General features: G+C 51.3%; 1 protein-coding gene and 1 long non-coding RNA gene across 6 annotated transcripts in view; one reads left to right on the top strand and one right to left on the bottom strand.

The window, feature by feature from the left end:
* The window catches only part of LOC144341471 (ATP-dependent 6-phosphofructokinase-like), an 82675-nt gene extending 70312 nt beyond the window's left edge, over window positions 1-12363 (top strand). For 2 of the 3 annotated variants that reach the window (XR_013418443.1, XR_013418442.1), the window contains exons 2-6: window positions 6437-6597; window positions 8293-8354; window positions 10061-10160; window positions 11261-11402; window positions 11991-12363. Coding sequence is in view for 1 of the 3 variants with exons in the window: in XM_078005025.1 (XP_077861151.1) it covers window positions 6437-6597; window positions 8293-8354; window positions 10061-10160; window positions 11261-11272 (335 nt within the window). In the remaining 2 variants the exon portion in view is untranslated. Of the gene's footprint in view, window positions 1-6436; window positions 6598-8292; window positions 8355-10060; window positions 10161-11260; window positions 11415-11990 lie in introns of those variants that run through there. The other variant, XM_078005025.1, reaches the window with a different exon arrangement.
* Window positions 4496-20664, bottom strand: part of LOC144341473 (uncharacterized) — a 29721-nt gene continuing 13552 nt past the window's right edge. Inside the window, exons 2-5 of one of the 3 annotated variants that reach the window (XR_013418447.1) lie at window positions 13691-13781; window positions 12863-12976; window positions 12497-12577; window positions 4496-7169 (exon numbers count right to left, since the gene is read on the bottom strand). This is a non-coding gene — a long non-coding RNA (uncharacterized LOC144341473). Of the gene's footprint in view, window positions 7170-8345; window positions 8469-12496; window positions 12578-12862; window positions 12977-13201; window positions 13574-13690; window positions 13782-20664 lie in introns of those variants that run through there. The other 2 variants (XR_013418449.1, XR_013418448.1) reach the window with 2 other exon arrangements.

The raw sequence follows: 20664 nt of genomic DNA, 5'->3' as shown, positions 1-20664 counted from the left end.
TGTCCTGTAAGCTTGATCAGGTCACATCAGAAACACAGTAGGTGGGTGTCACGCTGCTGTCAGGTTTCGCGAAGGTGGCGGTGACTACAGCCTTGTGAGTAATTCCTTGTCATAGTGGCCCCACTACGGACCCAGGGGCCCGGCTGTGTTTGGTCTTGAGAGCTTTATGCTTTTCTGGGCAGGGTCTCTCCCCATCTTGAAGTCTTCCCTCCCCTTTTTTGGAGACTGAAGGAAGGAAAAGAGGAGCGACAGGGAAGAGGGGAGAGAGGATTTGCAGCAATGTGGCCATTCTCACAGATTTCAAGGCGGAGTTAAGGAGCCGAGACACCCCCACCTGCCCACTTGTGTGCCTCAGGCCCCTCCTTGGCCCCAGGTCACCCACACCCTCTGGCTTCCAGTGAGGGCTTCTTGGAGAAGCAGCCAGCTTCCCGCAGCCAGTCTTGGTTAGTCCTGGGCTAGGGTATTCCACAATAAAGGAGTGACATCACCTGTCTGAAGAGCATAAGGAGCCCCCCACGTGGTAGTGCTGACAGGGCCACATCCTGGGCACCAGGCCAGCCAATATCCCCAGATGAGTGTTTCTGGCTGGGAAGCAGGCTGGCATTTGGATTGAAGTCCTGCAAAAACTGCCATGGCCAGAGCCTGCAAGGCAGAGCCTGTACAGAGCAGCCCAAGAGCTGGGCATGTGCTGGGTCTGGGTGGACGTGGAGGCCATGCCATGGGGGCACGGGGGCCACTGCTCACAGCTCACCTCGTGGTCACTCAGCACTGACCCACCCACCTTACCCTGCTACCCACCATGCTGTGAACTCACCTGCCACGGATCTGCACCCGCTGTCTGAAGTCCTCGGCCCACACGGGCTACTGGCCTTGGGATGCTTTGGGTTGCACCAGGGCTGCAGAGCCTGGGTCGCTCACTGTCCAACTCTCCCGGGGAGATGTGGGACCTGCCTTGCATCCCAACAGTAGCATTTCTGCAGCAGATGTGGGGATATTCACAGTAAGAGGGACACGTCCAAGTCCATAAATAGTTGATTTTGCCACCAAGTGGATGACAAAAACACCTTGCTGTGTGGGGCCACTTGGAGCTGGGAACAGTGGGCATGTGGACCTGTCCTGCTGTTATCTTGGTTAACACCCTGAGGTGGAGCCTGAAAAAGCCCGGTGCACACGGGCTCAAGAACCGCTCCCCTTTCTGACACCAGAGCCCATTTCCCAGTGGAACCCCAGAGCAGCAACTCAGGTTCTTGCTCGCCTGTGTGGCTTTGTGTGTGACTTCCCGCCGGAGAGCAGAGATGTGGCGTGGGGCTGAGTGTGGCCCACTGGTAATCCAGCTGCCCGCCTCCTTCCCTGCCTGCGCGTGGAGGCTGCCTCTGCATGATGAAGGCAGTCACTTAGTGTGGTCCTTACAGCTGTGTGCCCCATACCACTGATTGTGACCTGCCTACAGAAAGCTACAGGACTGGCTTTGCCTTTAAACGTCCTGACCGCCCTGGCCTCCCTTACCCACGATGAGATGCTGAGAGCTGAGCTGTCCCGCTCGTGACTAACTCGCCGCTGCCTGCAAGCTGCTCTGCTGCCGGCCTCACACCCACCCTGCTGTGCTGCCTGCAGGCCTCCCCTTTCATGAGGACCTGGGCTGTGCCCAGGGAGCCCCCTGTGTCGCTGAGGCCTGTCCTGCTCCCACATGGCCTCCAGAGCTCCCCTTGGTCCCCTGACCCACATGAACTGGCTTCCCCTGATGACTCAGGTCCCTCCTGTCCCTTCCTGGACCTCAGCGGAGGCCCTGGGGCTGGCAGGTGAGCACCCAGCACCCCCGCTAACCACTTGGCCCTGGTGCTTCAGGCTTACAAGAGCACGTGCGACATGGCCGAGGCGCAAGGCCGCCACCGGGAGCTTTGCATCCCCCTGTGTGTGGTGCTGGCCACGATTAACAACAATGTCCCGGGCACAGAAATAAGCCTGGGCGCCGACACTGGCCTGACTGCTGTTGTCCAGGTAAGAGAACCCCGTTTCCTCGCCTTGCTTTCTTTATTTTATTTTAGCAATTTGTTTCTTCTGTGCTAAGAATGAGCCAGATTTATTATTACTCTTTCCCCCCCACCCTTTGTTAGCTTGGCTTTATGTCAGTCACACTGGCCAGAACAGGGTAAATTTTTTAGCTTCTCTGCCTTAGGGAGAACCTGTCTTTATTGATTAAAAGTGAGATGATATATCCAGTCCTTGGGGTCGTGTTTCTATCCCACCTAGACTAGGGGAGTTTTGAGCACCTTTTCTCTGGAGCCGGCCTCTCCTGCCTGCGTTGAGTAGCGAGGCTGCAGGGCCAGCTGTGGGAGCCTGCAGGAAGGGGTTTGAGTGCCTGGTACGTACGAGATATGGGACAGAGCTGTGACCACTGGGGGCCGCTGCCTGGAACCACAGCCTTCCTGTTGAGATGAGAGGTTCTTTAGAGAGCCCAGATCATGCCCTCCTGGGCAGGCAGTTTCACCAACATTTGCTTTGGGAGGAGTGGATTCTGCTGGTTATGGGCGTGGTGCTGACACCTGCAAGGTGGCCCCTCAGGTCCCTGATAAGCTGACCAACCTCTATGGTCATGAGCTGGACATGAGGACCTGTGGTAGTTCCACAGGCCTTTGCTGCAGAGAGGGTCCTCACTCGGCTGCAGACGGGATGGTGGCCACCTTGGCACGTGGGGTCATGTCAGTGGATTGGCCGCCGGGTGTCTCCTGGAGAGCAGCCGCTGGCCTTTAGCTTAGATGTTCACGTCCGAACCAGCTCCGGAGTTTGCGGTGAAAACTCCCAGCCCTGTTGGAGACTCCTTAGTTCAGCTTGGCACAGAACCCAGGAAAACAGTAGTTCTGTTCTGGCTTCTTCCTTCAGAACTGAGTTCCAGTGCAGGGAAGGGAGTGGAGGGGTCGTGAGGTCGACTGCAGCCTCCTGTGCCTCCCACTCGAGTTGAGGGCCATCTCTCTCCTGGGCTTCTCCCTGTTGCGTTCCCTGGTGCTGTACTGGCCTGGCAGAGGCTAGCCCTGGCTTGTTCCCTGGACTTCCTTGGGCCCCCGCGCTTGACCTCTGTTCACTGAATGCCATTAGGGTCCAGCCATCGCTGGCTTCACTCTCCTTTAGCACCTTGTAGATGTCCACACATGCTTCCACCCTCGCACCCCGCACTCAGCGCAGCACTACCCCGGCCAGCGGCTGTGCTTTGCTGCAGGTCCCTTGCTGTAGCAGGGATGGGAGCCCCACCCCCTGCCCCTTCTGGCCACCGACTTCAGCAGAGGCTCGGCTGCCATGAGGGATACCAGTCATGGGAAAACTGGCCTCCCTGCAGATTCACAGAACAAGGTGGTTCTCACAGAGAAGTCAGTGCCTTTTTTCTATCTTAACACTGTAGCAAACACCACCTTATCTTTCACCACCAATTTATGTTTCTTAACACCAATGGAGCAAAGTGCTGGTGATGTTTGAACTGTAGCCTGGGGCTCCTGCTCCCATGGGACTCCTTGGGGAATTTCCTAGCAGGATAGTGTGTGTGCCCTTACAAGGGGTTGTGTCTGCTGGGCACATCCCATTGTGAGGCAAGAATGGCTGAGGTCACAGGCTCTGCCTGACAAGTGCCACTCACAACTGCTGTCCACGCAGGGCCACGCTTGGGATTGGCCGCCTCCTTGTCAGTGCTACTTCGACTAATTGCCTGAGGCACGGCCAGAGTGACTTGCTATTTTTAGAAGCTAATTCAGGCTTCAGATGCGATCTAGGTAATGAGGAGAGAGTTCAGGAAAGCTGTATCTAAGCTCCAGCAAAGGCAGACACTTCCATCCCAGCTGTCACTGCGTTTACACTCAGAGGAGCACACGGTTGGGGGCATGGCTCAGCTGTCAGGGCTCCACTGTTCTACACACCCACAGCGGCAGCCTGGCGGGACCAGAACTCAGACACGCTCGGGCACAAATCAGCCTCTTGGGAGAGCTGCTTTGCCTGCAGAATTCTTTTGCCATTAAGCAGTTGATGTCATTCTTTGAACGAGTGACAGTAATTCCCCACCTCAGGGTGGGCTGCGGGGGAGATTCAGTTGGAGAAATAATCTATGAGGCTTTGTGCCTCTGGGGGTCCTGATGCCCCACCAACATTTTTCTTCCCGTGCCTGGGATTCTCTAAGACAAAGGGAAAGTCTGAAAGCCTTACAGCATCTTAAGTCTTAGATCACAATTAGAGACCCAATTACAGACAGGTGGAAGAGTGAAACCCTCAGAATTCTGCACTGGCCCTTCAAGAAGGCAGTTGTGGGCTCTTTGGACCCTTGATGGGTTTCTGTCCTCTGTCCTCCCTAAGCACAAAGACAGTAATTCTTCCCATTGCCTGTTTCTCTCCCCATATGGGCTTTTACACAATGCAAAGTGGCCCTCTAACTAGAGCCCATGTTCAGTTTTGAATACGTCAACCAATTATTTTGGGAGGAAAAGAGTCTGCCAAAGAAATGAAGTATAGGTTGGAATGGTTTAATCAAGCCTGTGTTTATTCAACAAAATGTGCTTTTAAATTTCATCCGAAGTACTCAAGTGAAAATTTCCCAGTGGGTGTTAAACTTTGGTGCACAGACTCTCGTGTGGCTCCCAGTCTCAAGTCCACACTCCCACTTCGTGCTTTTACTCTTGGTTGAGTCCCATGGAGGCCTGTTAGGGAATCCTGCAGGATCAGCCCTTGACCCGGACGGACGGACGGACGGACGGCTGGCTGGCTGGCTGGGGAATACTGTGCTTGTGTCATTCAGAGACAATCATTTCTTGAGCGCCTGCTGTGGGGGCTTGGCCGGGTCCTGCTGATAGTGCAGTGGTGTAAGCCCAGCCCACAGTTCCTGCCCTCATGGAATGTGCAGCCTAGTGAGGACTGCAAGTCAAATAACCACGAGGTAACTACAGGGAGACACCGTGGTGATTTCTATGAAGAGAGGACATGGGGTGCCCCGAGGGCCCCTGACAGAGGGAACTTTGCGGTCCTAGAAACCAGGTGACGTTTTCCTGAGGAAATGACATTTCCCTCGGGGTCAGAGCTGAGGAAGGTGCCTGTGTGTGTCCCGTGGCCACTGTGACCCTGACCACACACCTGGGGCTGGAAAATACTACTCATTCTCGCACAGCTCTGGAGGGTGGGAGCCATGGGCTGAGGCCAGAGTGTTTGCTCCAGGAGAGTCCCTCGTGGCCCATTCAGGTGCCCAGAGCCCCGGGCATTGCACGCCTTGTTCCCTGGCACCTCCTCCTCCCATGTGGGTGTGCAGCATCCTGCTCCAGGGCCTCTGCACCTCTCATCTGCCGATGCAGGTGGTGGCACTTAGGGTCCACCTGGGTAGTCCTCAGGATTCACCTTTATCACCTCATGAGGGAACATCCCCAGGTTCCAGGGATTAGGACCGGGATTCCTTTGGGGGCTGCTCTCCTGCCCACCGCTGTGCCTGAATGTGATGCACATAGCGGCCAGCATATGGAGAGGCCCGAGGAGGACCTGGGGTGGCTGGAGCTAGAGCCGGACCTGGTGTCAGAAGCAGGAGGGGCCAGGGATTCCAGAGAAAGGCTTGACGTGTACTTGAAGTGAGCAAAGGGTTTTGAATGAACCAAGAACTGATCAGATTTATGTTTTTTATAGATGGGTCTCCAGTCTGTGTGAACAGATTAGAGGGGGCCGGGGTGGGAGCTGAGGCCCAGGCAGAGGCTTTGCAGAGTGCCAGGAGAGGGTGCTGTAGCCCGGACTGGTGTGTGGGTGGGAAGGTGGCCGATGCATTTCTCTGCTGTCTTTCTCCCTGCTGAGCTTGGGTCCTTGTGGAGGGCGGATGGCAGACATTTCACTCTGGGACCTCATGCCTATGCTATCCGAAAGACCCCCAGGCGCCTGTGTGTAAGAACCACCATCTGACTTTGAGTAGAGTTTCTATTAATGTAACATTCACCAATGGATGGAAGACGGCCACAACTCTAAAATCACAGGGAGCTTTTCTGAAGAAAATAGAATAGCACAGCTGTTCCCATGGACAAAGCTGGCAGGTGACAGCCCCCTAACTTCTCAGCTCACACCTAACCGTGTCCGTGTCTGGTGAAAGCTGCTTCAGCAGGGACAGTCGGAGAGCAGCATGGAGTGAGCTGGCTTATGGGGTCGTCTTTTCAGTCTCCTCCTATGGGGCCTGGGAGAAGGGAGCGGCAGATGGCCAGGTCCCCACCACAGGTCATCGAGGTCACCTCCAGGTGGCTGGCGAGGGGGGGGGGGGCATGTTCACACCCACTCCGAGGCACATCCTGGCTGCTGCACACCCTTCACCCCTGTGCGATGCTGGGACCGCATGCTCAGGCACGGTGTGGGGCCTTGCTGCACTCACTGGTAGGGGAGCTCTGGGATGGTGGGTGCACCCTGGCCCTAGGCTGGAGTGACTGATCTCTTCTCTGACCAGACCTGCGACCGCATCAACAGTTTGCCAGCGGAACCAAGTGGCGCGTGTTCATCAAGACCATGGGCGGCTACTGTGGCTACCTGGCCAACATGGGGGGGCTCACGGCCGGAGCCGATGCTGCATACAGTTTCGAAGAGCCCTTCGACATTGGGGATCTGCAGGTATGTGACGGGGCTGGCCTCAGGGGACCGTCCCCTTGGGATCCTCTCGGTGCTGCGGAGCGAATCATCGTGTCTAGGGTGGTTTGCTTTTCGAGGGGGCATGGAGACGGAGGTGCTACCGAACATGCCACGCTTGATGCCCTTCGCATCGCCCAGGTGCCTCTCCCAAGTGTCAGGTGATGGCGGACGTGCCTGGTTGAGGACACCTTCTAGTCTCTTGTGTGAAACACAAGCTTGTTTTTTTGATGTAGTCTGTTGTGTAATGTTTTCTCACTTCTGTCACAAACGATTTGAGTGCCTCCGCTGACAGTCACCACCCACGTCTGCGACTGGTTCTGGAGCTGGCTGCAGCATCTTTTAAATCTTGAGGCTTCTGATGCTGCGTCTGCCTCTAAACTGACACAGACACGGCCGTGGTTTCTTGGCATCTGTGGCTCTTTTAGGGAAGGGTGTCGCCGACCCCGGGGTCTGCCCCTGCTTCGACGGCACAGCAGAATCCCGGCCTGGACCCTGCAGTGTTCAAAGTTGCTAAACTCCATGCAGGAGGACAGGCCTTGGCAGATAAAATGCAACTGAACAATTGTCTTTAGTTAGTTATATAAATAAATATATGTTATATATTACTCTGTCAGCCAGGCTGGAGTGCAGTGGCATGATCTTGACTCACTGCAACCTCCGACTCCCAGGTTCAAGCCATTCTCCTGCCTCAGCCTCCCGAGTAGTTGGGATTACAGGCGCATGCCACCATGCCCACCTAATTTTTGTATTTTTAATAGAGATGGGGTTTCACCATGTTGGTCAGGCTGGTCTTGAACTCCTGACCTCGTGATCTGCCCACCTTGGCCTTCCAAAGTGCTGGGATTATAGGCGTGAGCCATCGTGCCCAGCACCGTTGTCTTTTAAAAAGTTAGGATGTTACTTGTTTCTGAGCCAAATAGATCAAGTAAAAAGGGCCTTGGTGTTGTCACTAATTATGTGACATGTGAATCATGAATTTCTTCACTGTGTCATAGTGACTGCTTGTGGAGTCGTTCACTACATTGTGATGTTGCTGTCAGCAGTGGGTCCCATAAGATGATAATGGAGCTGCCCCAAACAGGTGTACTTTTTTTTTATCTTTTATAAAATTTATATATATATATATATTTTTTTTTTTTTAGACGAAGTCTTGCTCTGTCGCCCAGGCTGGAGTGCAGTGGCCGGATCTCAGCTCACTGCAAGCTCTGCCTCCCGGGTTCACGCCATTCTCCTGCCTCAGCCTCCCAAGTAGCTGGGACTATAGGCGCCCACCATCTCGCCCGGCTAGTTTTTTGTATTTGTCAGTAGAGATGGGGTTTCGCTCTTTTCCGCTGAGAGCGCCGAGTAGAACATTGTCATGAAAATAAATAAGGGGCAATAGAGCCGTGAATGAGTGCTAGGAATTATCATCTTCAGAGGGACCCTGTTGATTCTGGAAGGCATTTCTAGTGGCCGCCATGAGGGCTGCTCACTGTGCCCTGCGCTCAGCATTCATCGCTGCAGACATGCTCTCCCCGACTGGGGGAGGCTCCCCGAGACCTGAGCCATGAGAGCTTGCAACCTCCTTGGCCACACTCACCGCCACGCTTGGTTGGCACTTCCCGCCCTGCAGGGCCTGGCACACAGTGGGTGCTTAGCGTAAGTTTATTGTCTGATTAACAAAATACTCTTTTCCAGTCCAATGTGGAGCACCTGATGGAGAAAATAAAGACCACCATCCAGAGGAGCCTTGTGCTCAGGTGAGTGAGAGACCAGGGCTGATCTTACGGTCACTGTCACACCGCGGTTCTTAGGTTCTGGTGACTTTGGGCTGGATGAGTGGTAATTTCTTTGCTGCTGGAGTGCACTGCACACTGGGCATATGCAGAAGAGAGTTGTGGTGTGTTGCTCTAAAGACTTTCTTGCATTTAGACAACTAAAACTTTTGCTTTATAGTCTTCCTCTATTAGATATCTCGCAATCATTTCTCTAACACCTGATGTTTATGAAGGAGGAAATACAGCCATCCCTCTTAGCCTCAGGGAATGTGTCCCAAGACTCCAGTGGGTGCCTGGACCTGGGGATAGTACCCACCCCCTGTATACATAAGGGGGTGGGGGCTGATAACCATCTGATAACCAAGGTGGCTACTGAGTGACTCAGGGGCAGGAGGCACAGACAGCATGGAGACTTTAGGGCACAGGGATGATTCACGTTCTGGGTGGGACAGAGCAAGACAGCACAAGATTTCATGACTCCCTGTTAGCTGGGCTTAGGTGAAATCGACATCCTGGGTCGGTTTGTTGTGTTGCATATGTTGTGACTATACAACAAAATGATCTGGAGTATACGCATACTCCCATTTAGCTGGGAGACATTTTTTTTTTTTTTTTGAGACAGTCTTGCTCTGTTGCCCAGGCTGGAGTGCAGTGGTGCAATCTTGGCTCACTGCAACCTCCACCTTCCAGGTTCAAGAGATTCTCCTGCCTCAGCCTTCCGAGTAGATGGGTGTACAGGCGCCCACTACAACGCCCAACCAATTTTTGTATGTTCAGTCGAGATGGAGTTTCACCACGTTGGCCAGGCTGATCTCAAACTCCTGACCTCAGGTGATTCGCCCACCTTAGCCTCCCAACATGCCAGAATTACAGGCGTGATCCCCACCGTGCCCAACCAAAACATCTAAACTTTTAATTCATGCCAAACATCAGCAGCTTTAGGCTTCTAGTCGTTGGTGAGGTTTGAGTAATGGGGATTTTAAGGGAACTGTCAGCTTTCATGAAAACAGTGACACCCCCATTACTTGGAAATGCTTATTCAAACTAAACACGGCATCAGGTTAAAAACCAGAGCTTCCTAAGATTTAAACTGGATTATCAGACGTGTAAGATACTTGACACTCACCCTCAAATCAGAATGACCTGGAATGAGCTGCATGCAGGCACACGCGTGTTATGAGTTGAGCCTGGGACACAGCGGTCCAGGATTCCTAACTCCCACACACTCCTCCTTCACCACCTCGTATTCTTTATACTTTTAAACCAGAGCCCGTGAACTTATTTCAGAGAGCTCATGAATCCCCTGAAATGATGAAATAGTAGGCGTCTGTGTGACTTTGTCAAAGAATCCACAACGGTTATCAGATTCTTAAAGCTGTGACCCATCCCCACCCCAGATGAGTCTATGAAACCTTGATTTAAGATTTTAAAATATTGGAGATGGTTAGTTGACTCGTTCCATTTATTAAAATCCTTCTCTTACTGGGCAGGGGGGAACACTTGATACTTTTGCTTAGCAGGCTGAGTTCAGGCTACAGGAATCACAGATTTTGTTTTGTTCTGTTCCAGCTATCCCTAAAGACTTAGAAACAAAAACATAAATTCTGTGAAATAGAAATCGTCATTTCTATTTCACAGCAAAGTGTGACTGTATAACTGATATTTCATATGACTCTAACCCCCAACAGGGTGGGGCACCTTCTCCATTTGATAGAAACTTTGGAACCAAAATCTCTGCCAGAGCTACGGAGTGGATCACTGCGAAACTCAGGGAGGCCCAGGGCAGAGGTAAGGGGTCCGGGGAGGGAGGCCGTCTGCCTTGGTGAAAATGCTGTCCTATCGGGGAGAAGTAGGCTGCTGGTTCCTTGTTCAGTTCAGTACTGAGCTGCGAGTGATGTTCTAACTCCTGCTGGTTTCTGAGCATTGCTATTTAACCAACCTTGGATTCCTGGGTGTGCGTGACATGTTCTCTTTTATCACTGCTAGATTCAACCTGAAGTTCTTTTGTGTAGGCTTTTTGCTCTGGAGATCCTGAGCGTCAGCCCGCAGTTTCCCTCACAGTTGAAGTGGGGCCTTCTATTTTGGGGATGTTTGGTAGGACAACCTCCTTATGACTCCATCCATCAGAACTTCCAGTTTTGAGGAAGATTTGGCTGCTGAATGAATTCTTCGTGTTTGTAGAACTATGCATGTTTTTCCTTAAATCAGTTTTGTAAGTTACATATTCTAACAAATCTTTAGATAAGCTGAAAAGTTTTGGAAAACATGACACATTACTCTTGTTAATGGTTCCAACATGGCTGGTCCCTACTCATTCCTGAGTGGTTATTTGTGCCAGCATCTTTCTCACCCCCACCCCCCTCAGCTTTCTTCAGTCATACCAGATGTGTGCTTTTATTAGGGCAATCCATTATCACTGCCAATGTCCGACTTAGAAGAATGACAGTCTACAAAAAACAGTGATGTGAATAGTTTCAATCGGTTTGTCTTTTTGAAGAACTGACTGATTCTTTCTACATCCATTTTCTCTTGCTAATTTAGCTACGGATGCTTCTCGTGCCTCAGTGTGTGTATACGTGAGCATCAATTTCTTATTAGTGTTTTGCCATAATTTAAAGTAATTTCCCTATTCCACTATTTAGTGAAAAATTCTCTCCACTGAGAGAAAAAACAAAAGCTGCTTTCCAGGAAGCCATCAGGGTGATCCCACAAGAGCAGAGCTGTGCAAGCCCAGGCCAGGCGCTGGCCACACTACACAGCTGTTCTCAGCCTCCCCCAGGCCTCCAGGCCAGGTTCAGCATGGTTCCCAGGAATCTCACCCCGTGATTCTGCTCCCCCACCTGCCCATGGGACAGGGCAGTGTTAATCTGTTTTTAAACCTTTTATAGGAAAAACATTGACCACCGATGATTCCGTTTGTGTGCTGGGAATCAGCAAAAGAAACGTTATTTTTCAACCTGTGGCAGAGCTGAAGAACCAAATGGATTTTGAATAAGTCGGGGTCTTATTGCCTTAGCAAACCCAGCCAATGTGAGTACAGGACAGGGGAATGTCCATTGCTGTTGCATTCGGCAACTCATTCAGGGATTTGAGGAACTAGCTTTTCTGAAGCTCAGTTAAAAAATATTAGGTCTTGGCCAGGCACGCTGGCTCATGCCTAAGATCCCAGCACTATGGGAGGCCTAGATGGGTGGATCACTAGGTCAAGAGATCGAGACCAGCCTGGCCCACATGGTGAAACCCCGTCTCTACTAAAAATACAAAAAGTAGCCGGGCGTGGTGGCGCACACCTGGAGTCCCAGCTACTCAGGAAGCTGAGGCAGGAGAAACTGCTTGAATCTGGGAGGCAGAGGTTGCAGTGAGCTGAGATTGCACCACTGCTCTACAGCCTGGTGACAGAGCGACACTCTGTCTCAAAACAACAACAAACTACCACTAGGTCTTTGGGAAGAATTTTTAGAAATATAAAAACAATGGTTTTGTTTGATCTTGAAATTGGCTTTATCATCTAGTTGATTCAGCCGACCCTACAACCCCCGTGTTTCTGGCAAGACCGCTCGCTGTGCTGGCCGTGGCATCTCCCAGCCTCACTGCTGTCCCCCCCCCTTCCCTCCACAGGCACAGGATTCCCAAAGAACGGTGGTGGCTCAAGCTGCGGTTCCTCATGAAGATCCTGGCCAAATACAAGGCCAGCTACAACATATCAGACTCAGGCCGGCTAGAGCACGTGCAGCCCTGGAGCCTCTGACCCAGTCCCACCTGCACGTGCCTGCAACCTGGACTCACCGTGGACCATCCATTTTTGTAACACTTAAGTTATTGATCAGCACTTTATGCAGGTATTATTGACATTAAAACCTAATCAGTGAGCACCTGTCACCGCCTGTGTGCCCCACCAACTCCAGTGCGTGCTGTCTGTGGACTGTGTCTCATGCTTTCAGATGTGCGTATTAAACATTTGCCTACAACTCCAAGTAGGGTGGCTACTAAAGGTTTTCTCTGCAGTTTTGTGGGCAAAGATTATCAAAATATTTTTATAGGGATCACTGAACTATGTGCAAGTCATAAAAGGAGAACAAAGCCAGTAGTTTACACAGGCCAAGGGGAATGCCATGTTTACTTACCGTTACATATTTGCTATGTGTCAGTTTCCATCCACAGCAGCAGGCCAGGACCCTGGGCCTGGACCCCAGGCTCCTGCTCTCCTTAGAAAGTAAAAGAGAACACAGGAATCTTATCTACTCGGCCTCTTGATTGCAATCCTAGCTGCATGTTAAGACCACCAAGGTGGGGGTTTGAAAAATCTGATAGCCAGCTTCTCATCCAGTCCAAGCCACCATCCTCACTGGGCCCTAATTTGGAACTCTCCGATGACTCTTGCCAGAGTAGACATGGGTGCTGGGGTGACAGCCCTGCCGCCCTCGTGGGACCCCTCCTGTAGGGACAGTGTTTCTGCCTCAGTTCTAGACTGCAAGAGACCACAGCTGTACCTCAGAAACGTGGGCGGAGAGCTGTGTGGAGGGAGAGGAGACACCAAAAACCAGCTGTTTGGGAAATCAGAGTCCAACGGCCAAGAGCTGGCGTGGAGCCTTTCCTTTCTGGCTCTGTAAAGACAAAGCGAGGGCTTACTCACCCCAGCCCATCTACTTCCATCTGGCCGCCCTGTTGAACTTCCGTCTGTTAGGAGGACGCTCCCACAGGGCCTAGGTGTGATCAGTCTCACGAGTCAGCACAGGCAGAGGTGGGACACCTTTGTGTACCTTTTCATTTTACTTCTGCTTTTTAATAAAGGCCCTAAATGCTACTTAAAATAATGACTCAAGCAGAGGTTAAGTCAGAGTTGCCCTTTATTTTTAGATTCTTAAATATTCTAGAACTAATGAGGTAAAACTAGCCTTTGTCAGTAGAAAGTAAATTCTATGTGGTGCATCTTTGGCACTTTGTGCATAACTATTTCAATGAACGTCTTCTTGGTTGCTCTTAAGACTGACTTGCCAGTCAGTGGCAAAACCTTAAGAATGACATAATGTTCCTGGAAAAAGCAGTAGCATTTCTGACTTTTCATATTCAGCTCTAGAGGCCGATTTTCTCAGGGGCTCCTGCACAGTCGGGCGTGCCAGGGCCACTCATCTGATGATCCAGGATGGGTCCTTGGCGATTTTGGGGTTCTCGGGTCCGAGTATGGCCAGGCCGTGCACGCTCTTCCCAGTGCCGAGGTACCCGAGGGGAAGGCAGGCGAGGTCAGCGAGGACTGGCTTCTGCGTCAGTGCCGTTAAGGCCTCCATTCCCAGACACCGTCTCCCCCGCTCCCCACTCACCTATAGCTGATGGTGAAGAGCTGCTCCCTGTGGGCCTGCTTCATCTCATCTGAGAGGCCATACAAGAAGAGGTCCATTCCTAGAAGACAAACTACAGGCACAGTGGGCTGTGCATTTGTGTCCCTGAGTGAGGCACCCCCTGCGAGGTGGGGAGTAATAGCCACCCCCTCTCCCCCACCTTGGCTATTGGGAGGCATGGTGGACTCACAGCCTGTTTAGGATATTGTGAGTAGTATCATCTGCCCCTCTGGAAATAATGAACTGGATGGGAAACATCCAGGCCCCGAGACCCACTCAGGAGCAGAAAACGGGGAAGGAGCCTTGAACAGACCCTCGGGAGGGCAGTCAGCAGGAGCCATGGAGGCCACCAGGAGGGAGGGAGGGAGAGAGGGAGGCAGGCAGGGAGGCCAGAGGTGACGTAGTGGGGAGAGGAGACGCGGCCAGAGGCAACGTGGCCAGGGAAGGAGATACGGCTGGAAGGAAGTGACAAGAGGGGTCTCCAGGCCTCAGACTGCGCCTGATTTATGGATGACATTTTAACTAAGATGTTATATCTAAAGTAGCAATTTAGAACCATTGTGTACATTTAAAGCACGGTACAAATATAGCACATTTCCCAAACCAAAGAACAGTGCATTCAAGGAAAAAATAGCAGCTCACCAATAAAATAAAGGTGAGTCAAGAAAAAATTCATTTAAGATCAGAAATAGATCCTACAGCTCTTCTAGTCCAATCCCCACCCTAACATGAATGGGGGGAAAAGGGAAGTAGATTCTAGTCAGTCAGAATTAAAGGCAAATCCGATCCACTTTACTTTCTACTTGACAGAAAACAAGCAGCTCATCAAGGAATCCCTATGAACAGTAGCTTTAGGAGTCCCCAAAATGCAAAATTCACCTTGAAATTAAATCAACTGCTAAGTATGTATAAAGTTATTGTTTTCATTATTGCCCTCCTCATTCCCAGGGACTTTTTTAGAGCTTGTTTCCCCCTAATTGCCTCCAACACACCCAGGAAATTTAAACCCCACAAGTAAACCTTGTTTCGATTAACACACAGCATCCTTTAGGAGCAGACAATCCGTTTGCTCTAAGACGTTCTTGTGACCTAAGCACTGAGTACAGCCTGAGAACGCACAACACGCACACACACGAACTCGGACAGACAATAGGTGAGATGTGGCACATGAGGGGGAAGACGAGACAAATGAGCTTCACCGACTTCACTGACACCCCAGATCCGTGAAGAAGTGACACACGCAGCCTGCTCGGGTGCCAGTGACTCCTTGAAAACAGCCAAGGGCAGCATTTGGAGAAGCAGCACCGCAGGCCAGGAGGGTCTGGCGGCTTCAGAGGGGAGGGGTGCCCCCGACCAGGTGCTGGGGGCTTCAGGAGCGAGGGGAGCCCCAATCAGGTGCTGGGGCTTCAGAGGGGAGGGGTGTCCCAACCAGGAGCTGGGTGCTTCAGGGGAGGGCGCCCCGACAAGGTGCTGGGGGCTTCAGACGGGAAGGTGCCCTGACCAGGTCCTGGGGGTGGCAGGACAAGCCCTGGGTCCCCTTGTCACTTTTCACTCCCTACTCCCGAATCTCGCCCTGAAGTTGCAGCAAGTCCAGGTATTCATTTACCCATAAAATTAAGTATCTGTGAGTGACACAAGTCACTAATCCACAGAGATCTGAGTCCACAGATACCTCCCAGAGATGCCACCATCCATTCTGGTAGAAGAGCAGCCCAGGGGCCCATGCTGCTAGGAAGGGAGACTGTCTCCAGCCTGACGCTGCAGAATTCTCAACACAAAGTCTACCTTCTGGAACCATGCCATCTCCTACAGAAGCAACTAGCGGCATGTAGGGTTTTTTAAAATCTCTTTATTCTTAAGACATTCTCACTCTGTCACCCAGGCTGGAGTGCAGTGGCACAATCTCAGCTCGTTGCAACCTCTGCCTCTCAAGTTCAAGTGATTCTCCTGCCTCAGCCTCCCGAGTAGCTGGGATTACAGGCGCCTGTCACCAGGCCCGGCTCACTTTTTGTATTTTCAGTAGAGACGGGATTTCACCCTGTTGGCCAGGCTGGTCTCGAATGCCTGACCTCATGTGATCCACCCGCCTCGACCTCCCAAACTGCTGGGAATACAGGCATGAGCCACGGTGCCTGGCCCATATAGCTGTTTAAATTTGACTAAAACTAAATGCAATTAGAAGTTCAGTTTCTCATTTGCACTTCAAGCATTCAGTTACCCACAGGCGGCCACGGACCAGAGGCTGGTGGAGATGTCACACTCCACACTGCAGAAGGATCTACGGATGAAGTGGCTCTAAGATCATCTCGGCATCTTTATATCGAAGCTACTGAAGTTTTACTCTGCTTATTATAGACATCAGCATTCTCCCATTTTAAAATGTCAGTGCTATTGCAACGATCAGATCTGTGACTTCCCAGCACCTCTTCTCTTCCTGTACAGATAACTGCAGAGCATCTGCACTCTGCCTCCACACTAACAGACAGCGGAAGCCTCCGTGTAAAATCAGGGGGAGAAAAAAAATGAATCCCTAGTCCCTCTCCCTACAATTTTGTGAAACGCCTCTTAATATTCAGAATAACTGCCGGAGTTACAATAAACAAGCATCCCTTGACCAGGAAGCAACAGGGAAGCAAGAAAAGGGAGATGTGAGGACCCTCCATTCCCTCTGGGACCCCAGGCCCAGCCAGGACTGAGAAGGGCAGCACAGCCCGACAGACCTGCACACCTGATGCGAACCGTGCACATGGCTTCCCTGGGCCTCGGTTCCCCGCTCTGCCCTCACTGGCCGCTGTGGCTCTGGTAGAGGGAGCTCCCTCAGCCCCAACACCCACAGTCAGTTTCCTCCTTGCAGGTCTCAGCTCTGCTGTGACTGCCTCAAGTGCCTCCCTGATGCTTCTCATCATCATCCGGGTACGGTGCCCCCTCTACCCCACAGCCCTTGCTACCACCCACCCCACCAAGAAGCCTGGCACACAGCAGGTGCCTGAGATACCCCAACGGGCGGGCATGCCAGGGTAGGGCTTGGAGATCCAAGGGCCACGTCCCGCATACCACCACAAGTGCCACGGAGGCTGTGGAAGGGGTCCAGGCTTCAGGCCTGCACTCAGTTTCTCCCGCCCCCGAGGCCAAGAACCTAGCAAGGGAACACAGCCAGAAGCAGGATCCCAAACCCCTTCTTGCTCCTCAAGAGGAAAGGGGCCTCAGGGCAAAACCCCACAAGTGCCTTCCTCCTGCCAGGCTGCCTGTCATAGCCCCCACACCTTCACCGCAGGGAAACCCACTCCTGTGAGGAGAAAACCAAGTACCACAGGAGCCACGTCCACTGGCAGCGTCTGCTGAGCCCAATTAGTGACAACAGCAGCCGGGCCCCCACGTGGCATGCACCGACTCTGACCTGCCCCACACACCACAAGGTCCTGAGGCTCAGCTTCAACTCATCAGGGGCCTCTTCCAGGAGAGCTCGGCATGTCTATCTTTCCTGGGCTCACAGAAAGCTGAGGGACTCAGCCCTGTGTGAACAGAGTCAAGCTCCCACTAGCTGTGCAGACAACCTCCGCAGCCCTGGCCTGGGAAGGGGCCAAGCAGAAACAGGCATCTTTTGCCCGCACAGGTACAGAATTCAGCCAGCTCTCTCAATGGAGTCATGACAGGTCAACTCCAGGCTCCTCAGTGTTCTGGGGTTCACCTTGGGCCACTGCACCTTTGAAATGTGGCTGCAGACTCCTCTAGACTGCTCGGTGTCACGGCCCATTTCATTCAGACACTGCAGACCCCTACCCGTGGTGTCACTACCCAGGACACCCCTGCCGGCATCCTCTGATATGCTGCTGCAGCTGCTGTGATCTGAGAATAGCCACACGCAAGCATCAAAGGGAGGGCTTCTCAAGTCTCCTCCGAAAGCAGTGGCTACAGCTTTGGAAGACGTTGCACTGAATCCTCGGTGAGCCTGGCTCGGTCTGCAATCTAAGCCGGGTTGCTGGGGAGATGCACTCTGTTGTAACTGATGGAGGCTGTCGGTGGCAGCTCTACCAAGACCAAGGATGGCAACTAATCTGAGATTTACAATCCATACTTTCTATCTGATGTTTACAAGGAAAGCATCGTGCAAGTTCCAGTAGCAAGAAATTTTCTGTAATCTATCACATCAGGATACAGCAGAAATGTAGCTCAAAAGTTAATAGGGTCTATGCAGAAGAACAGATGGGTCTATTTCAGGAAAAGTGCTTGCTGGCTTTTTTAGAAATAGAGTGAAGTCCCTGCCAAGTACAAGGTTGTTTATACTTTTGCTTTGGAAACAGAGGGAAAGTTCTTCCTTATTATTCAAATACATTAACTACATTTAAGTGTTCTGGTAGACTAAGTATTCAATATTCAAAAATAAGTAATTGTTTGGTCTATTTCATTCCTTAAATGTAGCTTTCAAAAACTGACAAACACCTGACCAGGTATGGTGGCTCACGCCTGTAATCCCAGCACTTTGGGAGGCCGAGGTGGGCAGATCACGAGGTCAGGAGATTGAGACCATCCTGGCCAACATGGTGAAACCCCGTCTCTACTAAAAGCACAAAAAATTAGCTCGGCATAGTGGCGGGCACCTGTAGTCCCAGCTACTCAGGAGGCTGAGACAGGAGAATGGAATGAACCCTGGAGGCGGAGGTTACATTGAGTGGAGACAGCGCTACCGCATTCCAGCCTGGGTGACAGAGCAACACTCCCATCTCAAAAAAAAAAAAAAAAAAAAAAAGTGACAAACACCCCATGTCTGCCCTGGCTCCTGCCATCTTCACGGAGTGGACAGAGCTTGGGAAAAGCTCACTGTGGAGGCCCAGAAGGCCGGGCCAGGCCTTTGCTCAGCAGATGAGCGAGAGGGTCAACCACCCTAGGGAAGAAGCCCATATTTGCTACGTTACTGACAATATCCACATAAGTTTCTATTTTGCCTCCCACACAGACCTAGGATCCATATTTGAGCAAGTGGCTCATGCCAATACACCCTCCATGCCATCGTTTTCCTGACCTCCCCAAGAAGAGCTAGGCCACGCAGCATCCCCACACACAGGCGCTGGGGCCCAGGAAGAGTCGGGTCCTGCCCCCTTCTCCCTCGTCCCTGCCCCCTTCTCCCTCGTCCCTGCACTTGGCTTGCTGTGGAAGCCCAGCAGTGCTGACTGAACCCACGTTCACCTGGGATATTCAGGAGAAGCCTCTGCAGAAATCAGCTGGGAAGCAGGGCTGTGTGTGCTGGCAGGTCACTTGAATGGATTTGAGGAACTGAGTTTTCAACACAGGTGCTGCCAACCAAGTCCCTCAAGCCCTTCGTGAGCCTAGAGCCACAGAGCCATTTGCTGCACTCTATCTCTAACCACCCGGCACAGAAGCCCAGTTTATCCAAAGGACCATAAAATTGTGCGTGTAAACACTTGAAGTTTGGCATAATGAATTAAAAGTGAAATCACCACTTCTATTTTCCATTAGTCCATGCATTCAAACAAGTGTCTCTTGAGTATGTGCATTGAATACTGTGGAATTAGGATTTAGTCCATGCCGTCAAAAAATATACATCACAGAAGAAAAGGTATAGCTTGTAACTGTAACGGTGGTGAACAGGCAAGAAATAAACATCATAGAAGAAAAGGTATAGCTTGTAACTGTAACAGTGGCAAACAGGACAGAATTTCACAGGCTCATCAGGAGATGCCAAGGAGGAAGCGATGATTCATTTCCATCTGCAGTAGATAAATGTTTCCTGGAGAAAGTAACTTTTCTACAGTGACATCTGTTCCTTATTGTTTAGATCTTGCTTGATAGGGTATTAAAATTATCACTTTCTATGTGCTGCTTATATAAAATACATCATTGTCAAGGGAGGTTATAAGTTATAAAATAACTTAAATACTTCACATAAGCTTGGGCTGTAAATGGTGCAAGGGAGTGGGATGATGTGTTCCCGTATTCTTGAGACACAGAACGGGCAAGACCCTGGTTCCCTTCTCCTCTCCACTGCCCTGTTCCCACATAACGGGCAGAGGCAAGGCCGCCATGCAGCCCTAGAGCTGGCTCCAGGGCCAGGACACCACGCCCAGACTCTCTGCGCCCCATGAGAGAAATACAGAATGGGGGGAAATCATCGAGTTACCTGGCAGTGGGGAGAGTCCTTCATCAAAAGCCTGTGCTTCCAGGATCCAGGACTAAGAAGGAGCTCCCAGGAAAACTGTTCTAGGTGCTCCTGAAACCTGAGCACAGAGTCACAGCCTGGCAGGAAGCCCCAGTGATGCAGGTGTGCCCAAGACTGGGAGGATAGACAGATGCTTGGAGGCCAGACTGTCCTGAAGGAGATGACCACTTCTCTCTCCGGTTCGTTAGAGACAGAGTCTGGGCTTCAATTTTGTATCTGGAGTCTCACAGTACAGACATATCACAAAGGGATTAGACTTTGTATACTTACCCCAATTTTTTTTCCAGTTAAAAAAAATCGTGTTTATTGTGACTAATTCTAAATCCAACAAAGAAAAATAATTAAGTGTAAAAACACATGCCTACAAAATGTAAACCACAATCTCTTTACCCATAGAGACCCAAAATTTAGTTTACGTTTTCTTCAGTATTATCTGATTTCTTTTTTTTTTTTTTTTTAAGCCATTACTGAGGTGTCTCCTCACTGCCCCATGAGGAGGTTCATGGGCTCTTCAGGGCTCTTTGCTGTTTTATCGTTTCTTAAGTTTAAGGGCAGGATCATTTTCCCACACTTCTTTGCTTCCTTGATCACCAATTTTTCACAAGGATGTCATTGTGCATCGGAAAACCTAGTAACTGAACTTCATTAAAAGTGAGAACAATAAGGACATGTTGGCTGCTATGACAGCATCCTCAGTCACCGAATCTCCCTGGGGAACCACACCCCCAATCTCCTTGTAACCCCAGCATGCAGGTATCGCTGCGGCTGACGGGACTGGCCC

The sequence above is a fragment of the Macaca mulatta genome, chromosome 6, assembly GCF_049350105.2.
Source record: "Macaca mulatta isolate MMU2019108-1 chromosome 6, T2T-MMU8v2.0, whole genome shotgun sequence".
Classification (NCBI taxonomy): domain Eukaryota; kingdom Metazoa; phylum Chordata; class Mammalia; order Primates; family Cercopithecidae; genus Macaca; species Macaca mulatta.
Note: the sequence above shows the minus strand (reverse complement) of the source record. Positions and strands in the feature narration are given on the sequence as shown.